General features: G+C 38.7%; 1 protein-coding gene across 1 annotated transcript in view; it reads right to left on the bottom strand.

Moving 5' to 3' along the window:
- Positions 1–21580, bottom strand: part of BAZ2B (bromodomain adjacent to zinc finger domain 2B) — an 86879-nt gene that overhangs the window by 27977 nt on the left and 37322 nt on the right. The window contains exons 5-18 of the mRNA XM_054381379.1: positions 20023–20226; positions 18236–18634; positions 15491–16100; positions 13975–14271; positions 12087–12147; positions 11435–11543; positions 11074–11175; positions 6911–7121; positions 5530–5622; positions 5344–5405; positions 4216–4281; positions 3439–3504; positions 966–1010; positions 685–711 (exon numbers count right to left, since the gene is read on the bottom strand). Coding sequence (XP_054237354.1) covers positions 685–711; positions 966–1010; positions 3439–3504; positions 4216–4281; positions 5344–5405; positions 5530–5622; positions 6911–7121; positions 11074–11175; positions 11435–11543; positions 12087–12147; positions 13975–14271; positions 15491–16100; positions 18236–18634; positions 20023–20226 — 2352 coding nt within the window. The remainder of the gene's footprint in view (positions 1–684; positions 712–965; positions 1011–3438; positions 3505–4215; positions 4282–5343; positions 5406–5529; positions 5623–6910; positions 7122–11073; positions 11176–11434; positions 11544–12086; positions 12148–13974; positions 14272–15490; positions 16101–18235; positions 18635–20022; positions 20227–21580) is intronic.

Below are 21580 nucleotides of genomic sequence, written 5' to 3'. Positions count from 1 at the left end.
CCTATATTTACTGATGCCTCTCCCTCAGAGCAGATCATGTCAGCAACATCACATCATTAAGGAGCTGTATTCTAGAGCACTAAGGATGTGTTTTCTGTCTTAAAAACTGAAGAGCAAATCTTGGCCCCAGTAAAGGCTAAAGGAATTTTATCATCCAATTGAGCAAAGCTAGAGTAGCAGCTGAACGTTTCACTGTTTACCTCTTATGTATTCACCACTGACTGAAAGCTAACTTCCTCAGGACCTTACAAACTTAGGTAAGACATCATCTCTAGTTCTGAAACAGGCTGATTCAAATTGTCTTGAAAATATCTGGACTAATTTCCAGTAAATGGAAAAAGGCTTCTGAAAATTATCAAACTACTACCTGTCAATTTTGCATTCATCCATCCCTGATTTTAAACAGCAGTCCAATTTCTATCAGGACATCAGCAACACAGATTTCTAGTTTAAAAAATCTCATTTACTTATTGCCATGTTCAATTTATACACATGTTCAAGACATGGGTTTTTTTCCTTAACAGACAAGACAAGCAGATGTATGCAATGCACTGTGCTGTAAAGCCATGCAGCAGTATGTAATATGACAGCAGCCAGTGCTACATTTTATGCATTGCTATGACAACCATATCACAACCAAATCACAATGCGGTGTTAGATGTACAAAAATAAACATACCCATACCATATCTAGTCTATGCCTCTCCAACTCCTGGTAGAAAGAGTTGGCACAACATTATGAAACAGAAATCACAAAGTCATAAAACCACTTTATAATCCCCCAAAAGACCCCAACACCAGAGCAAAGCTATAAATCATTAAGTGAAAGAAAATTTGCACAGGAATCAAACCCAGATATTTTTAAAGGGTCTGTTTAGATGATTTTCCTCCCCACCACCCCACCATACAGCTTAAGTAGTTCACAACTTGCATTCTGCCTGTCTGGTCAACTGCACATCTACCAACCTGGTGTTTCAGAAGAACAGCCTGCTGCCTTCGCATCTCTTTTTCCTTAAACAAAAGAGCAAATATTTATTTAAAATATGCATCAAAATTTACTTACCCAGTTAAGATGTGTATTTTTAACACACTAACCCAGCACACGTGAATTAAACCCTTCTCTGCCCCTCAAAAAAGTAAGCAGGCAGCACACATGGTACAGAGTACACCTGACAGCCACTCTGCTGAGCTGGGACATGCATGTTAAAATATGCCCAGACTGCCAAAGCAGTGACAAAAGTACATCCATAACTGTCTTTCCCAACCCTCCTAAGAGTTCTGTACTCTTGCATGCACACAGGCTAGAAAAGGCTGTACCTGTTGAGGCTACTTTATTTTTGATGCAGTGTGCTACCAAGAATACAGTGAACAATGTTCCTTTCACAAGCATTTTGAGTTATGCAAACCAAGTGCAAGCAAAACTCATAGTAATGGCACAGAAAAAATTTACTGTCTCTATCTCAGGTGTGCATGTGTAAATGTGTGTATCATATTATACACAAAGTTCTGTGTGTGTTTCATGTCTTTACGTAAGCATGGGCTGTGTTGTTCATATGCTGTACCCACAGTTCCATCAGCAATGAATATTCTTCCAAATTCCCTGCTTTTTTACATCACCACACATTCCACGGCACAGGAACAGGCCATGAAAGCTGAGTTACTGCGGAAGAAGAGGCCGGGCTGAACCGAAAGAGTTGGTTGCTGCTTAGGGAGAAAAAGAGAGCCTTTGGGAACTGCAAGAAGGGACAAGACACTGGGGAGGACTGAAAGATTGTCATGAGACTATGCAAAGAGGAAAGTAGAAGAGCTAAAGACCAACTGGAAATCAATCCAGCATCAAGCTGTTAAAATCCTTCGATAAATATATTAGCACCAAAAGGAGGACTAAGGAGAATTTCCGTCCTCTGTTGGATGCAGAGAAGAAAACAGTGGTCAAGGATGAGGAGAAGGCTGAGGACTGAAGACTAACTACCCTTAGTCTTTAGTAGCAAGACCAGTCGTTTGCTGGATACCCAGCCCCCTGAGCTGGAAAATAGGAATGAGGAGCAGAATGAAGCCCCCACAATCCAAGAGAAGATGGTCAATGACCTTCTGTACCACTTAAGACAAACACGAGTCTCTGAGGCTGGATGGCAAATGCTCAAGGGTGCTGAGGAGCTAGTGGAAGTGCTGACCAAGCCACATTCCATCATTTACATCAGCAATCCTGGCTAACTAGGAAGGTCCTAGTGGACTGGAAACCAGCAAATATGACTACAACGAGGGCCAGAAGGAGGATATGGGGAACTATAGGCCTGCCAGTCCGACCTCAGTGGCAGGTAAGGTTGTGAAGCAAGTCATCTTAAGTGCGTATAGCACGTGCAGGGCAACATACAGCAGGTACAGGGCAACTATGTGTTCAGGTCCAGTCAGCATGGGTTCATGAAGGGCTTGACAAATCTGATCTCCTTCTGTGACAAGGTGAATTGCTTAGTGGATAAGGGGAAAGACTGTGGACATTGTTTATTTGGCCTTCACTAAGCATTTGACACCATCTTCCACAACATCCTCCTGGAGAAACTGCATAGCCTAGACAGGTGTACACTCTGCTGGATCAAACAGTGGCTGGATAGCTAGGCCCAGACAGTGGTGGGGAATGGAGCTAAATTCAGTTGGTGGCAGGTCACCAGTGGTATTCCCCAGGGTTCAGTATTGGGGCCAGTCTTGTTTAACATATTTATCAAAGATCTTGATGAGAGAATTGAGTGCACCCTCAGCATATTTGCAGACGACAGTAAATTGGGCTGGAGTGTTGATCTGCTGGAGGGTAGGAAGGCTCTGCAGAGGGACCTGGACAAGCTGGGTTGATGGGCCAAGGTCACTTTTATGAGGTTTAATGAGGCCAAGTTCTGGGTCCTGCTCTTGGGTCACAACCACATCAGGCAACACTACAAGCTTGGGGCAGTAGCTGAAACCAGCAGAAAAGAACCTGGAGGTGCTGGTTGACAGACAGCTGAACATGAGCCAGCAGTTAACCGCACTTGTTTGTACTCTGAAGAAGAGGAGGTTGAGGGAAGACCTCACTGTTCTCTACAACTTCCTGAAAAGGGGTTGCAGGGAGGTGGGGGTTGAGTCTTTTCTCCCTAGTATCAGGTGACAGAACAAGAAAAAATGATCTGAAATTCTGCCAGGAGAGGTTTAGGTTGGAGATTAGGAACAACTTCTTTCCTGCAGTAGTGGTCAGGCATTGGAACAGGCTGTCCAGCAAGGTGGTGGAGTCACCACCATCCCTGATGGTGTTAAAGAAACATGTGGACATGGCACTTTGGGACATGGTTTAATGGCCATGGTGGTGTTAGGTCAACTTGATCTTAGAGGTCTTTTCCAAACAGAAAAATTCTATTATTCTATGATTGTGCACAATAACACAGTTCTTGATTTGGAGCTTCTCTAAACCAACCTTTATTCGTTTTTCGGCCTCCAATAATTTGGCATTTGCTGCTTCTTCCTTCTTTTTCTTTTTTGCCTGTGCATGCAAAACAGGTCACACAACAACACCATCACAACTTGAAAACAATCTGACTAGAAATAAAGTTACATGCCTTTAAAAGTTCAAACATCATCACATAGTATTTACGTTGCAACAGATTTCTTCCCCAATGCAGCTTTCACAATCAGTCAAGTCTTAATTTATTTACTTGCTAAAAATCAAGCCAGAATTACAAATCCCACTCAAACTGGTTTCACCTGGCTACTATATCCAAGAGGGTAAGTATATACAGAAACAATACAACATAAAAGGCAGAAAGATTACCATTGATTTCCCCTGAATGGAGACTTTGCTAGCTCACTAGGAGTACAGGCACACCAGTGTGCTCTGGCAGATGTATAAACTTAAGGCCTTAATTCTATTGCACTTCACACAGAGCAGAGCTTTAACATCCTACTGCTGCAGACTTGTTTTCTAGCACAGAAATGGCAATGATGTTAACTTTAACAAATACAAGACTAACAACAGGAAGTCAGGAATTCAAGTGAACATTTGCAAGACTTAAGTCACGGTTAATATACAAGTTTTTTAAGAAAAATATTTTAAAACAAGTTTTTGAACCAGCCTTTGGTACTCCAGGTTGATTGGTATGTAACTGAAAACAGCTCTAGCTGCAGGTATAACTACTAAAACACAACATCCTTTAAGAAGGCAACACAGAAATTGTATCAGATTCATTATTTTTACCTCTAAAATTTGCTGAGCTCGAAGTTCTTTCTCCATTCTGATTTGCTGGATTCGCTTAATTTTTTCCTACAAGGCAAAGAAAGTTACTTCTTAAAAAAAAAAAACAAACAATAGTGAGAATGTAATTTTACTTTTCCATTTAAAATAATTATCAAGTCTGTACATATATCCCATGGTTCCTGAGTCTCAAAGCCCATTGTTCTTACTGTTCCCACATCACAATATATGTTTAGAATTCTTTGTTAGAAGATTAGATGATGTTTGGTATAGTCCTGAAGGAACCTCAGTTATGCACAGCTGCTTTAACTTTCAAGTTGTCATAGTTTCTGGGTTGGGTGGGAGCTTTTTTAACAAATATTTATAGAATTTCATGGAAACTTCAGAAAAGGTTTCTGTCACAAATAAAAGGTATTGGTTTAAACAGTAAAATACTCATCTTTCAATCTCTGTATCTCCCTTCAATTTAAGCCTCTATAAATGCTACTATAATATGAATAAGAACACTGAACATAAAAGAATGTCTAAATACCATTTAAGTGTTTTCATTCTTTTTTAGAAATAAAGAAATGTATCTGTACTATGCATACACACTAATTGCACAGGAGTACAGCTTCAATTGGACTATCCAAGTCAGCTTTTCCTACTTTTAGAAGGTTCTTTATATTTGTTTCTCTGATGCTCTAAGAGGGTAACAACCTAAAGCAATGATGACACTGAATCAAAAAAAAATTGCCTTTTCACTGAAAGCTAAAAAAATTGGCCTTTGACTACTACCAGACAAAGTATTCAGTTTCTGTACTTGGCAGTAAGTTTCATACTGAACAGATCGAATTTTCAGATTTTCACCATGCAGACATTTTTACTCATTTATTGAAATCCGTTGTTAAAACTTTTGTTATTCTTATTACTGATACTGGCCAGCCATTCTATATGTTTGGTGGCTTAAAAATAACACAGACAAAATTGTTACGTCTTGACAACATAAAAAAAAGTTTAGAATTTTAAGTAAAATACACTGTGCACTCCTTAAAACCAGATTTACATTCAGTTTGTAGGTTATTTACTGAATAATCAAAATACCCCTTCTTCAAAACATTATTTACAAGTTGACAATCCCATGGAGTTTACCTGCTGCTTCATTATCTTTATCTGCTCCTTCTGCTTTCGCTTTTCTTCAGCTGCCATAATAGCTAACAAACAGAAGGAAACAAAAAAATAACTATCAGCAGACCATGACAAGAGACAGCAAACTTTTCATCACTACTTTTCAAAACAGTCTGCTAGCATACAAAAGCTTCAACAAGTTACACTCACCTTGCTGTTTTTTTGCTTCTTTTGCAGCTCGAGCTTGTTCCTGCTTCTGGAGTTTTCTCAGTAGCTTTATTTGTGCTGCTTGCCTAGCTATTTCTGTTACAACAAGAAAATATTAAGCTCATAAAAACAATAAAGACACAGCTCATATTGCAGACCTTTGGGTGAGGTAAAAATAGAGAAAGCAGTGGGTTTGTTCTGCACACATTTGTCTTGACAACATTTAACAGTCAACTGCTTTTAATGATGTCTGATGTATTAGTAACTACATCAACAGCAGAAATCAACACAGAGATCATCTACGTATAAGAAAACACTATTTTTGCAGGGAAAAGTCATGTATTAGGTGATAGCATCAAGCCAATAATGCTGCCTAATTTCTTCTTTTCTTTTAAAGCAGAAAACATTTGGCTCAAATTACTCTTTTCCTTGTCAGTCACCTCAAGCCATTATCTATTCCTTTCTCAGCAATGCAGTAAGAGCATACTTTATGTGGGTCACACTTCTCTTTACTGTGGCTACCTACAGCCAGCCACTCTTCATGAGAATAGTTATGAAATGTGGATGAACTGTGCATGGACACACACTGATGTAAGACAACTGTAAGGAGGACTTTATGGAGGTTGAATTCAGCTTGCTTTGTGAAGTATTGAGGTCCAGGACCAATTTGACAGCATTCTCCAAAATACTGCCAGCTTCGAGGGCGATGACCAAAACACTGGCAGACGTATGGACAAATCCATGTATAAATAGGATAACACTGTAGATAGCAAGGGCACTGTAAATTGGTACATCACAAGAAGGGGAAACCATACAGAAAAAGAAGTTACACCTTAACTGAAACAGAACCAGCAGTTGGAAATTTTAATTTATGTTACAGAGAACTTATAGGACAGATGGGAAAGAAACACCAAAGCTGCAAACCACAGGGACAAGTCAAACTGCCCATATTTCCATTCAACTACTATGTGCTGTATTGAGCAACATTTAAGCGCTTCCAAATCAAGCCAAAAACAGCCAAAAGCTTCCCAGATGTGCTAACTTCAGTTTTCAGTTTCTAGCTCCACTGTTGTTTGAGCTGACACAGAAGAAAACAAAGACCTGATAATTTTTGCCAAATTGAAAAATACACCAGTGTAACCAAGATTACTGCATGCCTGCCTTTAAGATTCTATACATCTAAGTGAAGTAACTACCGAGTAAGATCTTACACACGCTTCACCCTTTGAATCACAGACATAATTACTGATCTTGAAGAAGCCAAAGCCTTCAAAAGCAGCATGTCCCAAATCTCCAAAATAAAATGTTGCACATTAGCATCCCAATGAAACACATCACTCCTCGTTAGAAAAAACAGCCCCTGTTCATGAAATGTGCTTCTTACCTTGAGCCTGGAGCTTTCTCAGCAGCTTTGCGTCAGTGCTGTCTAGAAATTCAGTGCTACCAACGTTGGGCGGCCGGCCTTTGCGTCGCCTCATTCTTGACTCCTCTCTAGAGTGCTGTCTGTCTGGATTTGGTGGTCGTCCTCTACGCCCTTCCATAGCTCTGATACGGGGAATGACTTCCTCTTCCTTCAGAAGACACCACTGCATACCCTTTTAATGGACACATTTCACAGGTATTACAAACATGATTTTTAAAAAAGGAAAAACAAATCTAAGACACTTGAGAACATGAACAGCCAGAGGGATTTTTCTAAATAAGTTGTACGTGTAAAATATACAAGAGCTGTGAGGTACTATGACACTCTGATGATGCCCAGAAGCTGCATGTTGAGAGTTTATCGCTCCAAACTTCTGTGAATTATACCACCATGCAAGATTTTGAACACTATTCAATGATGACATACAATCATCACACCTAACCAGGTATATAATATAATAATTTCTGACCAAATTACTTATTGCTCAACTGTTCTTAAAAGGCAAAATAAATTCTTCCTTATTACATAAACTTAAAAATAACTACTCTGCTTTCACATCATCCACCGTGCAACATGAATGAAAATGTGTCAAGCTACGAGTCACTGTCTTCCAACTCAATGTTTACAGACACTGACATACAGAAGCAGCAAATGCAGTAGCATATTTTCAAATGCTGCCTTCTGGGATGGTGCAGATTTCAACATCTGAGTTGAAAAACACAGACTCATTCTAATCCTGAAGTTTTATTTAGTACAATTTAGTTCTCCCTTCATCCACCACACGAAAATTAATTTCTGTGTCAGCTTGAAGAAATCACAAGTTTGTAACTTTAAACAATACACCTACCTGAACTAAAACGTTACCTATGGTCTCTAACTAAACCAAGTGTCCAGTAATACACTCAACCCCTTCACTACCACCACTATTTTTTGATAGAATCTCAAAAACAAACACTGAAATATTTTCCAATACAAACATCCAAGTTGGCCTTCACACAGAAATGACTTTACATTAACTGATGAAAAGCAGAGCAGCTTATTGCATCTCCTGAGCAGAATAGGAACATGGTCCATCTGATCCTATTTGACTGAATGTAAGCATTTCAAACTTCTTACGTCTTTTGCCATTTTCCCAAGTTTTTGAAAAATGCAGGGTGGAAAAAAAAATTCTAAGTGAAGTATCCTTCAGAACTACTCTGTAATTTGCTTTTTAAAAGGTTTGTAAAAGATTCTGAAAGTGTCTGCTAAAGCAAGGATGAAAGTTGGTAACTTAAAAAACACTTTCAGTATTTGTTCAGAAAAATTTACATTTGCATTACCGAAGTTTTCACATTTATATGTACATCAATACTGACATCAAATCTGCTGTACCATAAACTATCTTTTTATTTGCTTATTCTGACAATTTATATTTTAATTCTTTCTGGTCATTCTTCAGAACTAAACGTTTAATACAAGAATTGACAAAAGAAAAATGGCATTTTACTAACGAAACTAAAGTTCAGGTTCCAAGGAAGCTATCAGTATCCACAGATACCTTTTTAAGAACGAGTCACTCCCAGTCAAGACCATCCCAAGAATAGAACTCCACTTAGTTTACAGACATTCCAAAGAGCTTTGTTATTCACTGTGTTCTTAAAAGCAAGCTGTTCAGAATCATGACTGTATCACTGTGTAAACAATGCATCACTGAAGACTTTCATCCACAACAGACACCTCTACCACTTTAACAAGAAGTTAATTCGTTTTCTGGCTTTCAGAATACTACTTAGGCATAGACTTTCACTTCACTGTCTTATATCCAACTTAAAATCTATCCCAGGTTCAGTCCGTTGAGCGATGAAAGCTAGCTTTAACGTTGGACTTAGCACCTACACCAACCTTTGACCTAGGAAATTTTATTCCACAAACTGCAAGTGCCAGGAGGAAGGAAAAGAAAAATCAGGCAAAATAAAATTCAGACAAAAGGAGAAGCAGCCATAGTTCAAAAGGTACCTTAGACCCTGCCATGGAGATGGCTCTTGCTCTGTATTTTTATTCGTTATGGTTAATAACACAAACAAATATGCATTAAAAATAGAGATCCACAAGACCATCAGTGTCAGAGACCACGGATGTACATCACATTTTCCTAATGCCTCCAAAGAAAGAAACTAGAGGCCATCACATGGAGCCTTTAGAAGGTTCATTAAGTTTCAAGGACTGGGGAGAATACTGTTCAATGTCCTGCCAAAGGACAAGTGGATGCCACAGGTTTCCAGAAGTTTGAGAGGACAAGACAAAAATAGTCCAGAACAGATCCATTAAGGTTTAAGCAGATGTGAATTGACCCATCCATATTTTGTGCTCAGGTATCTTTTAAAAATCTGACCCAAAATACATTTCTGTTAAAAGAATGTACAATCTGATATTCTGTGGATTTTCACATTGCAAAGAAAACATTACAGGAAGATGACATAAATATATAACCACGAAAGAGAACCATGAAAGGCTAAACAAAATAATCAAAACTAAAAACCAAAAAAGCAGAAATACAATTCCCGGAATTACCTCCAGACACCCACGATGACATGATTACCACCTACTGTTTTGAAGTTGGATAAAAGGGTGCAAATTCTCTTCATGAAGGATCGGTATCAATCTGTTTTACTAAGTCCGTATCATCAGTCTGAGTGTAACTCTACTTTTTACATTATAATCTTTTCTTTCAATCTCATACATAAAATGCAAATACTTTTTAGCACACCTGGAAGAGCAGTCCTCAGTATTATTGGGCAAGAAAACATCTCCTTTGTCTAAACAAAACCCAAAGAAGCCTACCACAAATTATACAAGTGGAAACTGCATTGAGGTGTACATCAACTTAATAATATGCATATTGCCAGTGCTGTGAACAGAAACCTGCCCTTCCCAATGCCTTCAATTCTGAAGTTTACAGTACAAAAGGACAAAATCTGCAAACATCTCATGAACTAAAAGGAGAAGAAAGAGATAGACTAGAGAAGGAGTAAGACTAATGAGTATGAGCAACAGACACAAAACAGTTAAGAGGGTAAAATAAGAGCAGACCTCCTCATACTGAGCAATGTTCACCATGTACGGAATTATTTCAAATCCTTACAATTCCTTCAATTCAGTTACGTAAGGAAATTCACAACTACATGAACCTGTAATACTCTTATGAAGGCCAAACACGAAGAAGGTTTAGCAAGGTTTTACCCTGCAAGCCAGGAATCAGGATGCATATCCTACAAGTAGCTGCTTCCCATGAACTCTGTCTTTATTGCTTTCAGTTATAGTATGTTCAAGTTACACATTTCTACAAGGTATCCCAAGGACCTAAGGCTTAACCGGATCCCGAATTCCAGGCTGCTGAGAGCGCGATGTCTGTCCACGGCACCACAGTACCATGCTCAGAACACTTATCTTTTAAAAACATTAAACGCATTCACTGACCTAAGTCCAAAAACTTTTGTGCACATCCTGAAGCAATGAGAACGTGACCAAAATTCAGTAACACCACGTGGCACAAATGCAGCATTACTCTCCTTAAAATTCTAACTTCACTTATCCTTGTGTGGTTCATCTACACAAAGTCTAAGAGTTCTCACTGTAAAGCACAAATGCCATAAACTCAGCATTCCTTCCCATAAAAACCTCACACTGCAGGAAGTGCTGACAGTATTCTCGATACAGGAAACACTTCTATTTAAACATATATTTTTTTATGTCTTATGCACACAACTATATGAAAAGTGTGATTTAACACATACACATAAATCACTATTATGTTTATACAGTAAAGGAAAAATGAAGCTTTATTCAGAAATATCTGGCCAGAAAGTATGAGCTCAGAGTTCTTTGGTATGAGACAAATCCATTGCCAGTAAGGCTTGTTGAACTCCTGCAGCCTCCTGATAAAATCACTGAAGGGAGCAGTTTTCAACACAGCCCAGGATCAAGCTCTTAGCATCTCAGTATTGCTACTATTAAGAAATACACACCATGTTTAGAAAGAATTAGCTAAAAACCATCAATGCTTCAGACTGTAGCAAAAATTATTTCACCTAAATTTAAGTTAATGCTCCTTGGATCAAAGACTTTACTTTTTAAAAAGTGGATACCTGCGGTCCATCTCTGGCTTCATAGAAGTCACCCACTCCTATTTTTGCACTGAAGCTGAAATTGTCCCTTGAGATATCCATTATTCCATTTCTGCTGAGATACTGAAAAAATCACATATTTTTCCACTTCAGCTTGTAAATAATTACAACCTAGCTTTGATGTACAGCTAACTTGGTGAGTGTAATGCTTTGCATATTCTATCAAGGGATATGCATTTACAGTAACAGGCTGAGATACATTACACCTCATATCACAGGATATTTTGAACTAAGTATCTTTATTGAAGGGGGAAAAATGGTAATTTTAATTGCAAGCATGCTCAGTAGCATTAGAACACAGAAGTCAGAAACAGGAATGTACCTTTACTACTTCAGGATACTGTCTCAGCTTCTTTCCACAAGGTGCAAAATATGCTACTTCTCCTTGAAGGCGGCCACCAAAGTTTCTTATTCGGGTTTCCCTTTGCCAGCTAGAGTAATATGAAATAGTTGCATACAAAAATACACTTTTTAAAACACATCAATCAACATCAATTGAAGATTTTTACATGACAGTAAAAAGGCACATACCAAAAAAGTAATACAAGAGCATTCTAAATCAAATAGGCAAACACAGAGTTGAGTATTATGGAGACTGTCCAAACTCGGGCTATTCATGGATTTATTGCTATCAGGCTACTTACACAGCACCAGATTTTAAACAGCTTAGAACTGTATTTCAGGGAGTTATTTGGAGTCTGCACTGGCTCAGATCTAACCATCACAATTAATTTCCAGTGGCAAAACTGCTAAGAAACAGGTCATGATTGCAAAACAGCAAATTCAATGCACAAAAACTGTCACACAAAATATGCTGGCGTTTTAAAATAGATAGTTAGAAATCTGTATTGCTGAAGCCCTTCCCTTGTTATTCAGCCTCAAACAATTTCAAGCTGTTGTTTCCTTCCTAAGTGACTTTTGGAAGCATTACCTTCCTCTAAGGAGTATCAGGCATGCACATACACATCACCTACCCGTACTCAAGAGGAACACGCAGCTCCCGTTCGTCTGCTACTCTTCGTCTTTTTGAAATACCTAAGAGAGAATTTGATTAACACCTAAGAGAATTCACAAAATGAAAACAATGTATTCCTAAAATACACTTTTTAATCCTTAGATCCCCAAAAGACAAATCCTTTTTATATTCTAGCCGTTACATACCTCAAGTACTAAGAAAATTAATGTAACTATAGTCCTTTTGAAATATATTTTCCTTTACGTTTCCTTTAACCTCTTCTTCTAAAACAGTCTCTTCTCACAAGTGACTAGTAATAGGAAAACAGGAAATGGCCTCAATTTGTGCCAGGAGAGGTTTTAGGTTGGACATGAGAAAAAATTTCTTTCCTGAGAGAGTGGTCAGGCATTGGAAGAGGCTGCCCAGGGAGGCTACAGAAATCATGGTCCCTGGAGGCATTTAAGAAAAAAAAAAAAAAGTGCAGACTTGGCACTTGGGGACACAGTATAGTGGACATGGTGCTGTTGGGCTGATGGTTGGACTTGATGATCTTGTCCAACTCCAAAAAGGAGCTGTCCAGTGAAAAACAACCATAGAGGAGAGACACTCGTCAGTGTCAGACTAGCTGTAGGTAAAATGGACACAAAAGTATTTTAATTATATTATCTTGAATATTAGGAAAAAGTACCACACATAAAACAAGGACACAAAACTGAATGAGATTCTACCTCCCACCTCTGAGAACGGACAAAAATCTGCTATGAGGCTTTTCAAAGTGACAGAAATCCAAACAGATTGCTGCAGGAAAAAAATTCATATCAACAACCTGGATTACTCCTAAATCATGGGAAATCTTCTACAAATTGTGGAATGAATAGGCCTGTTTCTGGGAAAAATATGAAGCTGATCACATTACACTACTTCAAAGTTAACGCCCCTGATGACATGGAATGAAATTCCTATTCCACTGAATCCCAATATAAAAACCAATTTATGAGTGGATGTCCCCATTTAAAATCTTACTTGCTTCTTAATTATATATCAAGTCTCTAGTTCAAGGTTGGAAATATGCAATTTCATTTAATTGTCACCATGCAGATTGTGAGGTGTAATTTTCCAAAATGCATTCTTTTCTGCAGCAGTAGTAATTCCTAAATCTTAGTCAGCAAATGAAGGATTATAAATACTATATAGCACCAGGCACATGCTAAATGTACATTTCATGAACTTTTAAAAAATAATTCTGTGCACATAATCCATAAATCCTACTGAGAAGTTTAGCAGAATAATGAACAGTTATATTTTAACTAAATACAGTTATTAAATTCGTTGAGAGAGCGGTAGAAATAGGAAGATTCAGAATGCAAACTCTATTGCATAGAAATGAGAAATAACTAACTACTTTAGAATAAAATGGTAAATAAAAAGACTAAATAATTAAGATTTTCAACATAATAAATATCAACTCTACCTATTTCATCCTACCTTCTCTCAACTAATTATGTGAGCTAAAATATCCTGGATTAAGTGTAATAATCAGGTCTCCAGAACTTGTAATTCTGCTGCCTTAATTTTCATGTCTGCTGCAAACACCTGTGAATACATCACAGAATAGCCCACATTGGAAGAGACCTCAGAAGATCTCTTGGCTCCGACCTTTCACAGGAGAGGGTCCTAGAGAGTCTCCTCTAGGTTGTATGTCCAACCACATTCTGAAATCCTCTAGTGACAGGGACCCTACCACATCCCTGGGGAGGTGGTCCCACTGAATGATTGTTTTTACTGTAAAACATTTCTCTCTTTTTCCAGGTTATCTGATACCAGTGTCTAAACTACTTCTATAACAACATCTACAGCACATGCCAGGCAGATGTCACATTGTACTATAACAAAAGACATTTAAATACCACAGTGTGTACTTGGTGTAAGAGTAGATGGTGCTGATCCAAGAAAAACTGCAGGCTGGGACTCAGGACATAAGGCAGCTGGCGCAGAGCTTGGGGTCTTTGCTACTTGCAGATTTAGCGGGGTGGAATGAGCTGCAAGACCAATGGAAGAGCTCTTCACAGAAGATGAAGTTTTATTTAGTTTCAATGGAGTTTTTTCTCCTTCAGTGTCTGTATCAGATTCATCTTGATCTTTATCATCCTCATCATCTTCATCCTCGGACCCTTCTGTATCTGACTCAGAATTACTGTCAGACTCTGTTTAAAAAAAAAAAAAAGGCATGGCAAAAGGCATAATACGACTTTACAACTCGTAGCAAATATGTTTAAGTTGTAACACTCACAGTCTTTCGTCTTATTAAGTTTTCCTAACTTCAATTTTTTAAAATAGTATCTCTGAAGCATATATAGAAGGTTATAATTAGCTACCTGAACTTTAAAATTAACTACAAGCGTGACAGCAGAAAGTAATTCTGCATGATAATGCACTGTTCTTTCAGATGGAATTCTTTGGTTTTCCATGAGAAGAGACAGAAGCTGCAGTTTTAAGAGATTGTTTACCCTAGCTAGAATCAGACAAAGCTAGGAGAGACATCCCTCTTAAGCCAGGCAGCAGCTGAAGACTGCCACAGGAAGGACATTTCACAAATTATGAAATCTAGCATGAGGACAAGGCAGGCAATAGAACTGGGTACAGACTAAGAGGTGACACAGTTGGCAGTGTGGCAACCTGGGCAAAGGAGGAGCTAAAGGGTAGACAGGACAAAGAACAGGAAAAAAAAAAAGAAAGTTTGTATAGGCTGTGCAGATGAGAAGGTGAAGAGAATGATGAAATTGGAGCTGAACCTAAGGGCTATCAGCACACAGCAAGAAAGGGAGCTACTGTGAACACAACTGACTCTTTAAAACAGATCTTGCCTTTCTGAATTGCTTAAGAGCCTTTAAAATAGTAATCTGAACACTGCATCCCTTACAACTATCCTGGCATTTTCCTCTAATCTTGCTCACTGACTGCCATGCTAATGAACAAAGCCTAGCAATGCGCTTTTCTTGCCACTTTTGACAACTTGAAGGCCTTTGTTTATTCCCTCTCTAGTCATAGAAGCAAGTTTTGCAAGTGGGCTCTTTCTTCCAGAATAATTAACCATCAACCAACTTATTCCCTCCATCCCCTTCCTGAGCACCTCATAACATAGGCAATACATGAGCTGCAGCCTGTGTGACTGATCTGGCAAGGCAGGTCTCTGTCAGCCTCTCTAGAAGGCTGTAGAGCCATCCTACTAGGACAGCTGAAAGTATACCTGCCATATGGCCAAGTATTAGAATACTCAAAACGTGTTTCTGGATATGACACAGTGAAGGACTGAAAGGTACGTGCTACTTCCCAGGATATCTGTAGTACACTGTGGGCCACATGGGAAATACGCATTTCCAACACTAAACAGTTTCTGCTTTTCTATTAAAAAGATTAAACCACCTGATTGGCTATCATCAGAATCATCATCTTCATCATCCTCATCTTCGTCTTCATCGTCGTCATCATCATCATTTGAGTCATCAGAGTCTTTACTGCTGGGGGCATCCGAGTCTACCCCTCTGAACTGCTCCACCACCAGTTTTGCAGAGTGAAGGCGGTGTTGTGTTTTCGCTGCATTTACTGCATTATTGCTGGTTGGTTTCTCCTTTCCTGAACTGGGTAACACAGGAGAGGTAGAGGCCATAACAGGTGTCCGGTTACCAGCTGGCTTTTTCCCACAGGCGCTCAAGTTTACTGGCAAAGAGAAGGGGGTGCTACTAGAAATGGCTACGCTTTCATTGATCTTGGTCTGGGATTTCAGTTTCGTGGTAAGTGCAAGAGGTGCCTCCTGGATGACACTCTGAATAACTCCATTGGGTTGGTGATTACCTAAAAGTGCATTTGTCAGGAATGGATTAGAATGGTTGTTTTCCAAGGACATGAGTTTTTGATGAGCTGGTGAACTAGATGTTGGTTTGGGAGTTGGCAGAGCTGCAATAACCTTCTTCAGGTTCTTAGATGAGTCCTGCTTCTTCAGCTGTGCTGCTGGGAATGTCTGTTTATATTGTTCCTAAAGAAATAAGATGACAGAGGAATAAAACAGGGATTTTTTAAAAACTTTTAAAAGAAATATTCAAGGAGGTGAACTGTTTGAAATCCTAAACATCTGCCAAGCTGTTTTTATCAGATTAAAAGTAGCACTAGCTGTAACAGAAGAGATCAGCCACTACAAATCTCTCATTATTTTCACTGCAAATCAAGACAGAAAAGACAAATTGAACTCAAGATAAAAGTGATCTAAATTATATAGGCAAGATCTTTCACTTGCTGCATCACTCGAGAATGATTTTCATGAAGGTATTAAGCATCTTGAAAAAAAAGTTTTTAACAAGAAATTATTCTTATATACTAGCATAGGATAAAAACCTGCTTTTACTCATATAACACAGGTAAACAATCTCATTAGTGAATGTAAAACTAGCTTTAATAATTTGTGCACTTTAAAGCACAAGGGAAATACAAACCACTAACAGCTGCAACATTAGCAGAAAACCAAGAGAAGACTCTTGGCACAGAAAACTTTTATTAGAAAGAGAAAAAGGCATTTCTCAGAAGCACAGTGATATGCTAGGTTTTTAACACTGAAAAACCTGAAAAACTCTGAAAAAGATAAAACTTAACCAATAGTGGCTCAGAAAAGCATGTAAAGCTTACACCATCTTTAATCTTAAGACTCTTCCAGGGAAAAAGAAAATATATCATCTTTGATGGAAAAGAAAATATCAGAATGGATAAATCAATATTGAAATACTAAGTCAAATATAAAATACCCTTGAAGTTATTCTATTCAAAATAGAAATTATGAAAACTTTCTATGATTTCCAGTAAAAGTTTTGAGGAAACCTAACCCCTAAATGAGTGATGGAACATCAGCTAAAGACTCCAACCCTAAATTTGACAGCAGAAGCCTCTTCCAACAGCAAAGACGTATGTTTTCATAATTGTAATTAACTATTTCAGGTAAATATCTAGCTTACCTGAATTTTACAAGTTGAAAGGAAAAAATAGCATTTCTCCTCTGGTCTAAAAATAAAAACTATGTGATAAAAACTTTTTTCAGTCCTCAGCGAGGACTGCAAGTTACCTGTGAATCAGAGTTCAGTTTACTCTTCACCAAATACTACTTAGTTTAAAAGAAAGTTGCCTTGGTACCTTGGTAAATGCCCTTTTCAATACATTTTTATACATAAAGCATCAGCAATTCTAAAATGCTGGAATTTTATTTTCTTCTAATCCCCATTCAAATCAAATTGTTAAAATTCACCACTAGTCACCATAATCAATACTAACAAAGCAAATAAACTGAGAATCTACAAAGAATTTTTGTGAGCTGTTAAAACAAGCACATGAACACATATTGTAGACTCCTCATCAATGGAGAATCAGATTTATTACAATAGCCATAGTAAATTTTAATAGCTATCAAGTACATGAATATCTCCTCCTGTCTTTAAAGAGCAAATAAAACCCCAAGATCAAACGGAAGACATTTTTTAACAAGGCCTTCAGCTATGCTGTTTAAAATCGTGGTGAATATAGGAAACGTTAACTACTGTGGCTTAAAACAATTTACATGAGTATTTTTCGTATTTTGATACTGATTTTAGCTGCTCATTTTCCTTAGGAGATGCATGACAATCTTTAGCCATTGCTGCCCCCCATACACTGATTATTTCAACAGAGCAGTGAAATTCCACTATGTGATGAGCATGAAGCTCACACCTGGCATTATGTGGCAGTCAGTTGTATGTGTGGGCACATCATGCATGCATTAGGCTGTGTGTGCACATGTGCATGTGTACCACCACCTAGATCACAAAGTTACAGAATAGGGCACTTGTACAGCAAAAAGTTTCTAAAACTAAAGCATAATATTTGCCGCTCTTTAAAAAAAAAAAAACAAACAACAACATACAATAAACCTAAAGCCTAACCACCACAGTTCAAAGCATATACAACCCACAGATATTTAGTTAATTTACATCATTTGGGTATCTGTATCAACACAGCAAAAAACCCCACAGCATGAAAATAATTAATTATTAAAGCATTCTATTTAAAAAATCTGGGTAGCACAACGTTCCATCTTCTTAGGCAGACAACACAGGTTACAAATAATTCAAAACCAGTCTTTTTTTTACTCACCCGTTTCGATCTTACATCGCTGGTCAAAGAGATTGATTCTTCAGAGGTATTTTTATTCCCTGCTTTAAGAAGATCAGGGGAAGGAACTATGAGTTTTAAATAGGTTTCCTTTTTGGCTTGATGTACCAAAGACAAAGGTTTCACATTGGGAACCAATCCCGTAGACTGTATTACACTTGTGTGTTTGTTCACAGATTCCTCCTTTGCCTGAGAGCTTTGGAAAATAATTGGAAGCTGCTGTGACAAAACCTGAGGCTGCTTCTGCTGGGACTGGAATGATGAGTGAGTCTGGGAATCAGACACAAGAGGTATCTGCTGGTGTGTTCTTTTCTCTTGGGACTTTTCATGTGTTTTTTGTCCATCACTTTTCATATCTGTTACGCCACTATGCATTAGCACCTGTAAAATATGTATTTTTGACTGTTCTTATTTGGTCAGTGAAAGTTTCTTTAAAACAAAAAAAATAAAAAAACATGCATTATCAGTCCCCACAAAACATTTATACTATTCTTGGCAGCAGATGAGCAGTAATAATTTTTAAAATCAATTTTGTCATATATTTATTATTTAGGGCTTCCCCCCCCAGATAGTTTTAGCATGGGAAGACAACACTTAGTAGAGAAGCAGTACTAAACCATGGTAGTTTTCAAATGTGTTTTTGACTGTACCATAGAAGTATCGAGGGTGGAAGGGACCTTTGAGATCAAGTCCAACCACTCACCTAGAGCTTGCAACTTCACCCCTTCTGCTAAGCTACTACCACTAAACCACATCCCTCAGCACCACATCCACACATCTTTTAAATATCTCCAGGGATGGTGACTCCACCACCTCCCTGGGCAGCTTGTGACAGTGACCCTTTCTGTGAACACGTTTCATAACGTCCAACCTCAAAATCCCTTGGGACAACTGGAGGCCATTTCTTCTTGTCCTGTCACTTGTTGCATGTGAGAAGACACCAACTTCCCACCTGGCTCCAACCTCCTTTGAGGGAGTTGTAGAGGGTGATGAGGTCTCCCTCATCACCTCAGTTCCCTTAGCCATTCCTTGTAAGACTTGTGCCCAAGGCTCTTCACCAGCACATTGCTCTTCTCTGGACACACTCCAGCTACTCAACACAGTCTCTGGGTCACAGAGTACTTCAAACAGGCTGCCCAGGGAGGTTGTGGAGTCTCCTTCTCTGCAGGCTTTCAAGACCCATCTGGATGTGTTCCTGTGTGAACTGTGCTAGATTCTACAGTCTTTCTCTGGCAGCAAGGGTGGACTCAATGACCTTCAGAGGTCCCTTCCAACCCCTAACATTCTGTGATTCTGTGAACATTCTTCTTAAATTAACAGGCCAAAACTGAACCCAGTACTTAAGGTGTGGCCTCACCAGAGCCAAGTAGTAAACTTAATATACCCAAGATTCCAACCTTGTCCTTCTAATGGCTACAAGGAAAAGTAACCACTCAGCCAGGACAAAAGCAGCTACCAAAGCAATATCCATAGAAATATGTATTTCCAATACACAGGACTTAATTTCTTTGCATTTCCCTTTTTATTACAAAAATTAACAGTCCATCACTTGTTAAAACTTCTAGCTCATAAAAAACAGCAAAACACAGGAACGCAAGCACAAAAAAGAAGCAAAAAACCCTCAGAAATTCCTGAAGCAAAACTAGAAAGAGCATTCTTAGCATTCATTACTGTGTAGTTAAGTAAATGCTCACTGGTACTAGGGTGAGCAATTTCTCACAGGCCGCTTTCAGTGACAATGCTGGGAGCAGCACAGTGGGATGCCATACCTTGTTCTTGGTTTTCTGATGTGCTTCATTTTCAGAATCAGATTCATCATCCTCACTCTCTTCAGCACTCTGGTCCTCCTCCTCTTCATCCTCCTCTAGATCATCAGAGTCACTACTACTTATGCCTTCACTTGAGGTATCTGAAGAGGAGCCCGAATCACTGTCACTGTTACTAGAGCTTTCCACTGCTTTTTTCCTCGGCTTCTACCAGGAAGATGAACACTTTGTTAATGGTTTAGCTTTCATCTGTTACACCATGTTGTTATGCATAAAACAAAAAACATCATAGGCAAGCTCTGGAAGTGTGGGTTAGAAGAATAGAGAGTGAGGTGGGTTGAGAATTGGATGAATGACAGAGCACAGAAGGTTGTCATCAATGGTGCAGGGAACTACTGGAGAGAGTCCAATGGAAGGCCACAAGGATGACTAGAGGACTGCAGCATCTCTCTTAAGAGAAAGGGCTGAGAGACCTGGAGACCTTTAGCCTAGAAAAGATCAGATTGGGATAAGCTCTTCTCAGTGTGCCCGGTCATAGGACAAGGAGCAATGGGTACAAACTAGAACACAGGAGGTTTCACTCGAACTTAAGGAGGAACTTCTTTACTTTGAGGGAGTACAGAGCACTATAACAGGCTGCCAAAGAAGTTATGGAGTCTCCTTTGAAGACTTTCAGAACTGGATTTGTTCCTTGTGCAACCCGATCCAGGTGTGCCTGCACTGGCAGAGCACTTGGACTAGATGATCTCCAAAAGATTCCTTCCAAACCCTATCATTCTGTGAATGCTATGGATTAAAATGATAAATGCAATCTCTGAACATAACTGACTGTCTTTGCAGAGGGCTAAAGAAGTGCTTCACAAGATGATGGAAGACTGGTCAAAAGGTTCAGCTAAAGTATTTTTCTGATGACGTGCATGGGCAGAACAGTTGGCATCACTACATTTCAAACCAGTACATCAAATTTAGGCCTAGGTCTAGCAAACCTCCACAGCAAGTACTGCTTCCAGGAAAATTCAAACCAAAGGTTTATTGCAAACTAACATAGCACAATACATACTGGATTCATCATTTATGTTTCAGTAATATGCTAACTGCATTATTGCTTGTAATTTCACAGTATGTGAGGTTCAGCAATGTAAGATTTTGAAGACTGAAAAGAACACGCTCATCAAATTGCTTTTGGCATTTGCTTCTGAAAAATGGTCTGAAATATGCTGAACAACTCTAACAAATGTTATATTCAAACTCTTGGAAAGAACAAATTCGTAGACCAGAACAGGAAAGTAAAAGAAGCAGCACAAAAGAATGCAGAAAAAGGTGTAAAAACCACAGGAACTCAAAAATGTTGATAACTGCAAAACCAGATTTCGAAGTGCAATGGATGAGGGAAGTTAGTTTTTATGGATTCTGAAACAAGGTGCTTAAGAGTAATTTTAAGTCAAAGATCCTTGTGTTATGAATAAGAAATTCACACCAATTAATACAATTCCCACAGAAAACAAACTGGGCATACTGGTTATGGATGGGGACAGCTCCTATAGTGCTATGCGACCAAAAG

This window comes from Indicator indicator, chromosome 5 (genome assembly GCF_027791375.1).
Source record: "Indicator indicator isolate 239-I01 chromosome 5, UM_Iind_1.1, whole genome shotgun sequence".
NCBI classification, from domain to species: Eukaryota; Metazoa; Chordata; class Aves; order Piciformes; family Indicatoridae; genus Indicator; species Indicator indicator.
Note: the sequence above shows the minus strand (reverse complement) of the source record. Positions and strands in the feature narration are given on the sequence as shown.